The sequence below is a fragment of the Cygnus atratus genome, chromosome 4, assembly GCF_013377495.2.
Source record: "Cygnus atratus isolate AKBS03 ecotype Queensland, Australia chromosome 4, CAtr_DNAZoo_HiC_assembly, whole genome shotgun sequence".
Classification (NCBI taxonomy): domain Eukaryota; kingdom Metazoa; phylum Chordata; class Aves; order Anseriformes; family Anatidae; genus Cygnus; species Cygnus atratus.
In genome coordinates, this window is record NC_066365.1 from 11,710,291 (window position 1) to 11,722,948 (window position 12,658).

At 40.4% G+C, this 12,658-nt stretch overlaps 1 protein-coding gene across 10 annotated transcripts in view; it reads left to right on the top strand.

Annotated features, from left to right (window-relative positions):
- The window catches only part of FAM13A (family with sequence similarity 13 member A), a 132,760-nt gene that overhangs the window by 73,221 nt on the left and 46,881 nt on the right, over positions 1 to 12,658 (top strand). For 9 of the 10 annotated variants that reach the window (XM_035543405.2, XM_035543416.2, XM_035543434.2 and 6 more), the window contains one exon: positions 8,154 to 8,195. The exons of the other annotated variant lie outside the window; for it this stretch is intronic. In XM_035543405.2, the coding sequence (XP_035399298.1) occupies positions 8,154 to 8,195 (42 nt within the window). The remainder of the gene's footprint in view (positions 1 to 8,153; positions 8,196 to 12,658) is intronic. 10 annotated transcript variants of the gene reach the window in all.

Sequence of the window (12,658 nt, forward strand, 5' to 3'; positions counted from 1 at the left end):
GTCTTCCTGAATTCATAGTCATAGCCTATCACAAAATGTTACATAACTTTTTGGCCTTCCAGGCTCGCGTTTGATCTGTTGAGTGCTCTGTCTTCTCACAGCTTCGACTTTGATGCATGTAGAAGCATGTGGAAGTTTTCCTGGGTACCACAAAGTGGGCAGTAAATGGGCCTCTGACTGAAAAAGGAAACTGACGTGGACGTTTTCTTTGGTGTTTCATGGTGTCTACTTGATTAAGCAAGAAAATGTGAATATTTATTGAAAAACTGGGCTCCTAGATAACTTTATTTGAAGCCTGCAAGCTCTTAACAAACAATCCTGAAACAGAAATTGCAGGTTACCTGGTAACAGTCCTTCATGATTATAATGCAACAGGTATGTGTGCATTATGCAACTTCACTCTGTTACATTCTGTGAAAAGGTGAGACTTGGCCTGGTACACGTCTTCTGCCCCTTTCTGACCCATTTTCTAGTTTTATCCTAGTAAGGACTGTTGCCAAGCCACAACTAGAAGAAAAGACGCTGCCCTGTCTTTCATAATAAGCCCCAACTAGTTTAAGAAGTAAAACAACAAAAGCAAGCTGTTTAACATTGACGTCATTTTATAAAAAGATAAACACATTTGCAACCCAGGATAGCAAGTAGAAAATAATTATACAAAATTAAACTGTCGAGGGTTCTCTTGGATTCAGATATGTGAATATAAATGTAAAGTCAGCCTCTTGCTTGCAGTGGCATTTATCAGCTAGAAGTTTAGCCCATTAAATCTTACCGTGGGGTAGCCTGTACTTCCCTGATGTTTCTTCAAAGTGGGAGGATGTAGGTAAAATGTCTTTAGTGTATCTTTTTTTTTTTTTCAGTTCAGGCTTTTTGCCCTAATCTTGCTGCCCCCTCACATACAGACTGCACGGAGTTATGCCTGTGGATAATGCAGTGTATTCCCAGTGTGTATGGCTGTACTGAATGTTAGCTTTTCTTAGAATTAAAAGGCTTGGGTACTCATGCTTTAACCTTTGCTGTGGCAAACAGAATAATAAATAGTACATGCTCCGCAGACGTGTGACAGAGTGCTCCTTCATATTCACCTCCATTTATCCGTAGAAAATAGTAATATTGACGTTGTGAACACCAGTTAAAACAGGACACAGAAGCCCATGCTTTTTGGAAGATTAGTGGGGAACTCTCTCACAGAGAGGTCACTTTCTACTGCCCTGAAGTCACATTGCTACACGCTATGATCTCTCAGGCTTAAGATATGACTCAGTAGAGAGACCTCTAGGAAAAACATTGATTAAAGAAGTGTGGGGAAGATGGAAGGATGCTTTGGAGATTAGTATTAAAATCAATACCAATCCACCCCCATGTGAGTTATTCAAGAAGTTTTGCAGTGTATGCAAGTTCAGAATAAATATACTGGTTTATAAGTCTAATATTTGACATTTGACTCGTTTAATGAGTAGCTTAAGCAGGTACTTAAGCACCAGTGTAACTTTATTCCATGTTTTAAAACATGATTGGGCATAAATGTAACTATTGGAAGACTGGAGATAAATATCAGAAAAGACACTTTTTGACCATAAAAGTTACTCTTTAGGTAAAATGAAAACATTTTCATGGAAATAACTCTCACAGAGAAATGGCTATTAAACATATATTTCATAGTGCTACCCAACAGTTCCTATATAGTGCATTCCTCTTTCTCTGATTAAGGGTATAGAGCAAGGGGGGCATTGCTCAACAATTGATGGTAAGTGCTGCTTTTAATGATGACCGATGTATCACCGCAGTGTTATTGTGTTAGATTACATTTATGGTTACTCTTTCATTAAGGACAATATTATTTCTTCCTTTGCCTGACATACCTCAACACTTGCTTTATTTGAAAGAAGGAACTTATATTGCCTGCTATTTCTCACATGCACAAACATTACCTTTTAACCACTGCTGTTAAGGACAAACTATGAGTAAATCACTCTACTGAGAAATTAAGTATGCAATGCATTTTCATGACAGTTTCAATCTTGCATTTGTCACAAACTTGAAATAACTTTTATGGGGAAGTAACTTGGGGAAGAAAAATAAATGCTGAAAAATGCATGAATAAGTCAGGAAATTCAGCAAAAAGCACTACTTTGGCCTCAGAATTGTGTATTCCTTGAAGCTGTTTTTAGCGCCATTAATGTTGATATTAGTAAATCAATAATATTATTAAAATCCTTTTCGATTGCAAAAATGGCACATCTTTTAATGCAAGATGGCTTTATGGTTCTGAATGGTGAGAAGAAAAGAGGGCAAAAAGTTTCAAGTTTTAACAAGTCACCCAAGCTTAGCCTTTCTTTTTCTCCACCCAGAAGCTGCATCAACTTTTTATACTCTTAGTAATTTGATGCCACTGAATTTTCAGTGGCTTTTTGTTTGACTGTGTTAAAATTAGAAGCAGAAATCTCATTGCCTGAAAAAAAAGTGTTCTCACTAAAAAATAATTAATTTCTTTTGAAGTCCAGAATAGATGTGGTGCAGTAGAAAGAGCCATTCCTTTATCTAAGTTTTGAGGGCAGAACAAATAGAGCCTATGGCAAGGCTACACGAAGACATGACCTTGGCTGAGCAGCATGATCCCGCCAGTGTGTCAGCCCTTCATCTCTGGTGCAAAATGTTGACACTTGAGTCAAAGTACATTTTCATGACTGTAAAAAGTAACGCATTATTTTAAGCAACAAAATGTCCCATTTAACTTTCGAAAAGAGATGCGCAGTAGGAAAGCAGTGTTTGCTTTACAATGAAGTAATGCAGTGCCAGGAAACCAGGACAGAAGCACTCCTGATAATTAAGAACAAATAAAACAGGACTATTAAAACCCTTTTAAAAAAAAAAAAAGGTTTATAAAAAGTCAATAAGGCCCTCTCCAAACACTGTACTTGTAAAGCTGTATGAGTGACATGGGAAGGAAAGTCCACTGGTGTCTCTGTTTCCGAGACAGGTTTGGTGGCCCTAAATCTTTAAGACTTGGCTCTCAGCAGGCCAAACAGCCTTGTTTGGGACTGAGCTCTTTGGGAAGGGCTCAGAGCCACTCTGACCTGTGGTGAGAGTTCAAGCCAGCAAGGGGGCTGGAGCAGAGTAGTGCTAGGGTATCCCATATGCACGTAAATAAATCAGGAACTATCGGTCTAAATGGGTGTTTTACAGCTTCAGTTCTGGAGTGGGCTCAACAGCTCCCTTACTTTTTCGAAGGTCATTATGAGACACACACACACACAAAAAAAGGAATACAATCATTGCATATTTGAGAATGTGATGGGGTGGTGAATGGTTGCCTGCAACACTCCTGTTACAAAAGGGAGGGGAAAAAAAAGGTAACGGTGGTTCCATGTTGAAAATTTATTGTTTAACCATTAGACTTCACCGAAGCTTTCATGTTTCCATCTTCAGAGACACAAAGACTGCCTTGCATGGGTGATGTAAAATACATGTGCGTTAAAATACTAAGTCATGCCAAACTAACTAGGGGTGAGAGTGGCATTCTTTCCAGTCTGACAAACTTTTCTGTTAGCTCACTGGGGATCACAAACACAATGAACACTAGCACTAAAATAAACTTACAAAGAAAAAAGGTTGGTTTGTTTGTTTGTTTGTTTGTTTTTTTCCACTTTAGCAAGTTTTTTATTTTTTTTTCAAGAAGACAGTGTTTTAAAAGAGCAGCAGATTTTTAGGTATCCACAGGAGTATGAGAAATTGCTCTCCCAGGAGAGATGAATGAAGAGCAATTTCTGTTTAATCCCTTCATTTAGCAGAGCTATATATGTGTCTGAGAAGAAAGAGATGGCTATATTTGGTCCTCACCTGCTTGGCCGGGTTATCAGTGGCATTTGATTAAGTATCTGTTTTGTTTTGTTTTTTAATTATTTTATCCTTTCTCAAGTATATTCAGTGACTTCTGGCCATAAAACAATATGTAAAACCTAGACAAAACTTTGAGGGTATAAAAATATATAATTTGTTATTAAACCTGCTTGCCAAATGGGTAACTTCTTTCCTGGGTAGAAATTTAGACTGTATAGGAGACGCACTTTGGAAATGACTTGTCTCTTCCTTATTGTGGGCAACTGACTTGGTTTGCCAGGTTGCTGTGCCAGGTATGAAATTCTTTCTGCAAAGGTCCCTTTAACCAATGAGGAAATATGGAGCATAAGTACAGTGCAAGTGAATGTATGGCATATCTTAATGACAGCATTTCCTTTAGAAAGGATGTGATATGTGGTGGAAAGGGCTTCCTAGCAGTACTAATAAACCCCCTTCAGTGCAAGGTGTTTTAAAAATAAGCAGGCAGTTGTTTTTTTTAATAAGCATAGTGTGAGTGATAGTGAGTAAGAGTCCTGCGTGGAAGGTTTTAAACCGACTTCTACCCTGTTTATTGTGTAATATCAACTGATGATCACTTATGATTCATATCTTGTACATTCTTGCTTGCTTGCCTGTCTCTTTTATGTCACAAATCATGTGATGAGGTGTATAAAGGTTTAAAACCTTTCACACAATTTCTATTTCTTTCATTAAACTGTGCTTTTGTGCATAACATAAGCACAGCAGTGTATTATCTTATCAATACCTAAGTATTTCATAAAGTATTTTAATCAAAATAGAATCCTTGTGTGCTCTGTGAGTGCAGTAGGGCCTGGTGGTCTAACATCTCATTTGAGGTATTCAGAATTATGTGGAATAGCTGGTTCAAATCCATTCATAATTTACACAGCTCTCATCTTCCGTCTTGCATAGGTGAGTTGACTAAGGTGCATGAAGTTAGGGAAAGATGCTTTGAGTATGTTATTGCTAATGATTGGGAAGGGGGAAATGGATAACCTGCTTTGCTCAGATGCAGATCTTCTTCTTAAAGTTAAAAGATGTTGTTTTTTCAAAAGTCTCTGCAGTGGTTAGCTTGGATCTCTTCATCCCAGATGCAGCTACATATCCATGCTGCATGTGTAAAATGTAAAGCACTACAGGATAAAAGAGATTATACACAGCTGTAATCATTGTTAACTATGTGAAATTTTGAAATGTGGTAATCTAAATGAAATTGGTATTTGGTTTCTGTCTTCTATCAAGTTTCTTTCTTCCTCATTCCCAACCCCCAGCTAATATTCTTAAAAGCTTTTTTTTTGTTCCTCAGTTGGTTTGTATGAGCGGATAATGATTTTTTATACAGATGTATAACACTTAAACTTGTGGAGCAGTGATCATATCAGAAGTTGCTGTGGAAAAAAAGGAAGTGCATGAGATTTCGGAGTCTGGTGAATACAACTACTGCATATGGTCTGTTAAGGCTACTAGTTGGGAGTATGAATATAAGAAAGTTATTTGGACTTTTTCAGCATCACAGTGCTTCTGTGACCTCAAAGTTACTTGCAAATCATGAGATAAGGAAAAGAAAGGATGTTTGCTATGGATTTGACAACTGCCACTTGTACATGAAACAGCATTTTGTGTTGTCGTTTGAAGTTGTGTTGATGCAGAGATTCTGATGGCACTGTGGACTTTTCTCCACACACGGTTTATTTTTCATGCTTTGTGTGTGCCATTGGGACTTGCCCGTGTTCAGTTTATAAGGACAGCCATTATGTCATAAACTTTCTTAATAAATGCTGTATTAAAAAGAGTATTCTGCAAATTCTAAATAAGGAAATCAACTGAAGCCTATGAACTGAGAGATAGTGGATGCCGTCGGGGGGGGAGTCCGTGCCTGGAAGAGATTCTTACCCGTGCGCTCACTGCAGGTCGCCTTCTGGAAAGCAGCCCTGAGGGACCTTTCCACATGTCTTTTCACTTTTCCTAGGCCTGTCTGAAAGCCATAACCGTTCCTCACAAAGACCCTCTGGGCGTACCTCAGTCCGCAGGCAGGCCTCTGCACTGCCTCGCTGGCTGCGGGCAGGAAGCCTTCGGCCTGCTTCGCACACCTCCACAGGCCCGCTCGGTCTGACAGCAGAGAAGGGCTCACTCAGCAGCAACCACCTGGAGCTCAAGCAGCTGAAGGGGGACTTGTGGAAGTGACATCACGGTTTCCAGCAGCAGCCACACTTTCGGTCTTCTCAGGGAGCTGCAGAAAACTGCCCAGTCACTGTTGTGTTACAGAGGCACTGTAAGCTTTGGCAGACCGCATCGAGTTCAGAAGCCACTTCTCTTCCTTCCGCTCTGTGGTGTTTTGTGTTCCCCTTGAATCTGTGTTTCAGGCTCCCAGCGTGCTGCCAGTGTGACGTGGTGTCACAGTGAGTGGGAAAGTCTTTTCTGTAGGTGATTCCAGCTGTCTCTGTACAACTGTCCGCATGCTGTAGCGGGAGTCAGAGCGATGCAGAGGTAACCCCTGTGAGGTTTCTGCTCTGCTCGCTTGCTTGTGCTCCGTGTGTCTGCCTTCCCGGTCTTCCTGATTCCTTGCCTCCTCCCTTCCCCCTGGATAAATTTGGTGTTCATATTTGTGGATCTGTTATAACATTGTCAGAGTTCAAAATAAGCCACAGTGAAGTCTGCCTCTGGCTATACTCGCTGTAAGAGCACAGTGCTTACCTGGCTCCAGGCCAGTTGCAGCTTGTCTTGCTTCGACAGCTTCCTTCTGACTCCAGCGCAAGCTGCAGAACGGGGGTGTGATTATTTGACCTCCTAGTTACAAAACCCACGGAGCCCTTTGGCTTTTATTCTGCGCTTAGAGAAGCTTTTTCTAAACTGATAAATAAAACTCTTTAAAAGTTGAGAGACTGATGGTTTCAGGCTGGGCTCTCAAAAATTAGTCAAGTTTGATCTTCTTCAGATCACTGTTGAAGCTGGTTAGGGTTTCAAGGCAATCAAAGCATCCAAGTGACTTGAGTATGAAGCTGAGTTCATCTTACCCAGAGCATTTATGAATATTCTTTCATCCCCTGAATACACTTAAAAATGATGAGCACCTTCACAGCATGCCAGTGCCCCGGACCTCCCTGTTGATGTCAGTTACCGATTGCTCGTGGTAAATTGCTGGGCGCTCCACGGTCCCAGACTTCTAAAGCAGCAGCAAAACAGTAGGGAAATGGGTGGTTTCCAGTGCCTGTGAAATGTTATTCTTTCTGCTTTTGTATAAAGTAATTTATGCAGCTTCCCGTCTTTTTTTTCCTTTCTCCCAAACTTACTGTGCTCTTCAGACCCAATTAAAAATCCTTTGGGGACAGATCGACCTCAGTGGCATTTCCTGTGTGCTTAGAGGAAAGCAAATTTCCTGCTCTGAAGAGCTACAAGGGCTTAAATGCCCTGTAAGTCCAGCCATTTGTTTGGTTGGAATGACTAGGTGAAATTTGTTTGTATCCCTTTTTATAGCAGAATGGTCTAAAATTGACATCCCCTACACCTTTAAGCTTTAGCACCTCAGCAACTCATCCTTGCCCTTGTGCCAGCACAGGCATGTGTAGCTGCAGGATGAGCCGGATCAGGGAGTTGATCTGTCTACAGGCTGACCTGGCCACACAAAAAGTGGTTGCTTCAGACAGAGCAGTTGACTGCTGAAGTACTGTTTTGGCAGGGTAGCTCCATGCCAGCCAGTGGCAACCCTTGATCTCAAGCCTAAGAGATGCTTTCTCAAGCCCGCAAGTAACACACTTTTCTCTTCAGATCCATTCAATTTTATACAGACGTGACTTGCCACAGTCAGACCTGTGTCTTGGTCATTTCACACCTCTGCAGTTGAGCCAGATTGCAGCAGCATCAAATCAGCTTTCAACAGCAACAGCGATACCAGGGAATTCTTAGCTGTATACATATAGCCATCACTGCTTCTTTGGTCTCTCAATATGTCTTTTTTTTTTTTCTTAACCTTTACTAGATAGGCAGGTTGTCTAATTCTTGAGCAGCAGACAGCGAAAGGCTCGGGTGGTTTCTCCTGGCAGAAGTTCTTTATTGTTGCTATGGGGATAGGCTGTGCACAGCCGCTGAGCTGGAGCGACTTCTGACCATGTAGCAGTGGAACTGTTACATGCTTGTGAACACTGAGAAATGAATCTGTTTCACTTTTATTATCTCTTTTATTTACTTCACTTTTATAATCACTTTTTTTTTTCAGACTGAATGTCTTGCTGTAAATGAACTGCAGATACAAGACAGCTGCGTACTAACTTTAAAATTTTTTTGTTTGTTTTTAGCTCCCAAGAAGATGAGCGGCCTATGTCACCCTTCTATGTGAGGTATTTACTCATTTATTTTAATGTATTTCTCTGAGCGGGATTGACTTGTTATTAGAATTAAATGTGGGGAGTGATTCCAGAAAGTCTGCTCAGATTAATCAAACTGAAGGTTAATGTTAAGTTCATAATTATTGCTCAGCTAGTGGGATGAACGAGACTTCAGAGAGACAAAAATAATGTCAGCAGACTTTGTATTTAAAGACAAAGTTAAAGTTTTTGTGCCAGTCTTGTCAATTCTTAATTAGAAGATGGGCTTTCGTTTCCTGTTCTCTTCATTTCATTAAGTAGTTTAGATGCCTGTTTTAAGTAGCTTATAATCTGTGGGCGCAGGAGAGATTTTTGCCACGAGCTTTGAGGAACTGGCATCACGTACTGGTCAGAAAGAAACCAGGAACCAGATGGTGAGTCAGCAGCCCATCCAGCAACCACTTCTCTGATGCAGCCCAGCCAGCCTGGAAAAGCAGGAGAGCGCCTGGGTCCAGAGTGTGCCTGCCCGGAGGGAATGGCAGTCTGACTGCATTTGAACAAATCGTGTTTCTTGTTTTGCCAGCTGGAGGGCAAAGTCACTGCTTATAAAAGTGGCCTAATTCTGTTGACATCAGTGAAAGTTTGCTCTGCTTACTTCAGTAGCCAACTCAGTCCCAGTGCTTTCATTTCTATTTAGTGAAAGTCCAAGAGCCAGGGCAATTAACAGTGAAGGAATGCAGAGGAAGAACGGCCAGATATTATAATCGGGTTCTTCTAATTGGAGTTTAAACAAGTAAAAAGTCCCTGTGGTGCTTTTTGTGAGAGCAGTGAGATTGGTGATTCTTACAGTGACCTCTTATTTGTTAGTTCTCTTGCATGTATTCCTTTTTATCTGTGTAGCTTGGGCTCATTCTCAGAGATTTTTTGTGACATAAACTACAGAAAATGTGCATTTCATGAGTACTCTTAATGTGGAGACTTGCATTAAAACTGCAGAAATGTGTGTCAGTGAACTGTTTATGGACTAGCCTGATTGCATGGTACTGTCTGCCTTCCTGATAAAGCATCATCATTCCCTGCGGTGTATTTGTGCAGAGGTTAACTAATCTGTGCTTCAGAAACTCCAAACTGTCCAAGCAGACTCTGCTTTTGCCTTTTGGAGATAATTTCCTAGCTGCACAGATCACTCTGTCACATTTTACCCAATTTAGATTCTCATCCTGACTTTCCACTGAGAATAGTCCCCATATTTTTTTTTCTTCCTTGCAGTATGTGTCCTTCAGATATTTGTAGGCTTTCACTACATTTCCATCTGCCTTACTGCATAAAATTGTCCTTCTGAGTTTTTTCCTGGATCATGGAAAAATGATCCAGGAAGGGATCTCTTCAACGGTCAAGAATAAACAGAGTTGGAAAGTGAAGTGGCTGGTAAGAGCAGAGAGGGAGCAGCACACCTCACAAGTGAGGCTTCAGGCCAAGCTCGCATCTTTTCTAACACTGCTGAGACACAATTACTTGTAAATAAAGCTAGCAGCTTGCAAATTTTGCTTCTATCTACCACAAGTTAGAAATGTATACTCCTGAGGTGAGTTGCCAGGTGCAGTTAATTTGGCAGGGTAGCTAGTTCTGTTTGGGCAATTCATGGTACAGAATAACTATAGAATAATTTGAGAACTTGTGTGTATGGCACGTATTTTCTGTGCAACTTTGAGTGTTGAGTGATGGTCACATCTATTTGTGTTGCTACCAGCCACACTTACGTAGTCTGACATACTGTTCAAGTATCATGAACAGGTGAATCAACTTCAAGTGAAGCAGGAGTGTGTGTATAGAGCCAGAGTTAGGCCACTGCTCTGTTTATACAGTAATTTCATATAGATGATTATGCAACAAGTTAGTTAAACGGGAACAAGAGCTCTTTATCTTCCAAACACTGCATAGTATGTGGTTTTTGCCATGCTGAAGGAGGATTGTGTCTCCCAGTTGATGAATTTTGCCAGGATAAAAACAGACACTTGATTCTGTATGGTGCAGTACTGTACCATGTCAGCTAGCAATGGAAATATTTCTCTTGATGTCATTTTTAACAATAACACAAATGCTTGAAGTCTTAACTTCAAGTCAGAACTGTCAGGATGCCACCAATACACTATTTTTTAAAATTGTACTTTTTTAGGGTTCTGGATTGGTCTTTCGGTGTTGTGGTAGGTTTGATTGGGGGGGGGGGGTGGGAAGGGTTGGTTGTTGTTTTTTTTTTGGGGGGGGGGGGGGGGGGAGTAATTACCAAGCATAGAACTAATCATCACTCTTGCTCTGTAAGGATACAAAGAATCATTAAAGGTACAAAAGTAGTAAATGAGGCAAAATGTGATCTAAGTTTATCAAGAAAGGTGATACAAGCACAATCAAATTATTTTTGATAAGTCTTTCCAGAGAGAGGAAGAAAAAAATTATATATCATCTGATTTCAGCAAAATGCTTTATATTGTGCCATCTATATAGAGAAAAAGGCCTTAATCTAAGAACATAAAGATGGACAGGTTGAGATCTATAGGTCTTTTTCCTACAAGAGGAAAGAGATTGCTTGTGGAGTTCCTTAAGTGTGCTGGAATATATTTTTTTTTCTTTAATAGCTACTGGTGTAAAAGAACAGAACCATGGTCATGAATTTCACTTAAAGCAGAAATTTGTGGATGTATAAAGTACATTTTTTCAGTAGACTTGGGGGAGGTAGGAATACCCTTTTACAAGACTCAGATGAGGGGCCCCATAAGATTTCAGTAACTTGTGTTCAAATGGCGTTGGGTTTATAAAGATGGTTAAAAAGCAGGCAAAAACTGTTACAAAATGGAGAAAAGAGCAGGGAGGGCCTATTTACCATAAAAAAAAACAAACTAGAGTGCATGTATTTCATCTGTATTTTCGACAAAGGGGAAGGATTGTTTTGAAGTATGTGAGAGAAAAAAATGGATACAATCAGGCAATTAATAAATTTAGGCAAGTAATGAGAAATTTTGTAGCTGAATCCTTCTCTTGTTAGGCATTTGGACGATGCGGTGGGTTTGATCAGTGTGCGAGGTGGTTTCCTCTGAGTTCTGTGGTTTTATTCATTCACTGACTGTTGAGCAGGTTTGTCCTTTCCCTTTCTGTATTCCCTGGTAAGACAATTTGTTTACTCAGCTATACTTAGTACCAGGCAAGGAGATTTCTGCAGTGTTGAAAGAAGAGGAAAACCTTGCTGGATGATTGATTGTTCTAGGGAGTCGTGCCCGAAGGGCATCTATGTTCCAAAAGTTTTGTAATGAAGCCTTGTGGGAAAGGGAGTTGAGAGAGTTATGTAAGGAGCTGTGTTATGGATTTTTAAATTCTGTTATAAGAATCTGAATGCCAGCTACACTGAGTAATATGTACTGAGAAGCAGTGTGCAGTTTCAGGTAATTAAACAGCATCTGGCAAAGGCGATTAATTCCCTGTAAGCACACTTTTGCTCAACATGTGCAATGAGTTTTTAAAAGACAGGGAATCCACAGGCATGCTTTGTGCTCGAGGATCTGCTTTAGATTTGATATGAGTCACGTAGATGGTTTCAGAGTAGTTTCCTAATAAGTATATCCTGAGATAAGCCAGAGTGATATTAAAGGGGAAAAGGACAAAAGCTTTGATGTGTGGAGCTTTCTTGTTGATATGTAGAGCATTAAACTGGAATTGGGATGAGAGCTGATGTCACAAGCAGTGTCAAAATTGCATTTGATACCCTGAAGTTCAGGGCAAGGCATTGACATAAAACAGTTTCACCTGTTTTAGTACTTCTTTTCTCTGGCAGTACTAATATTCCGTTAGAAGTATTTAATGCAGCTGCCTGTTTACCCTTTTAACAGTTGTTATATGAGACAACTCCTTTTGCATAACACAAGTCAAGCATTGGTAGTATATTGGGTGAGATGTTTTACTGTATTTGCTCTCAGGTCCATTTTCCAAAGAAACAGAAACAACTAGTCGTAGATTTAGTGTCTGCTCAGAAAGCTGCTTGACTTCCTTTTGAGTGCTTCCTCGTTGGCTGACCATGCAGTCAGAGGTCCTAAAGCCCACGGGAGTGCAGGGCCCTTTTACAAATTGTTATGGTATGGGATGCATGTTACTGTCCATCATATAAGCCTTGGCTGAAAATAGATACAAGGCTGCTAGGGTCCACTTGTTCTTATTGCCCAGCTACCTTGCAGATTTCAGGCTAAGGGACCTCTGTCATTAGGTGGAGCTGTGGGAAACGGAGAGTCCTGATTCTGTGCTGTTAATTAGGAGGACTGTCTCACTAAGCTCCCTTTATATTCAGTGGGAGAAGGTGATCTGTTCCATTTCAAATCAGGAGTATAATTTGGAGGCAGTGAATGGCCCTCAGAGGAATGTTTTCATTGGCTGGAGAGGATCCTGCACAGACACAGTGGTCTAAATTTGCAAAACAGAATTGGGTGGTGTATATGAAAACCCTTCAGGGTTGT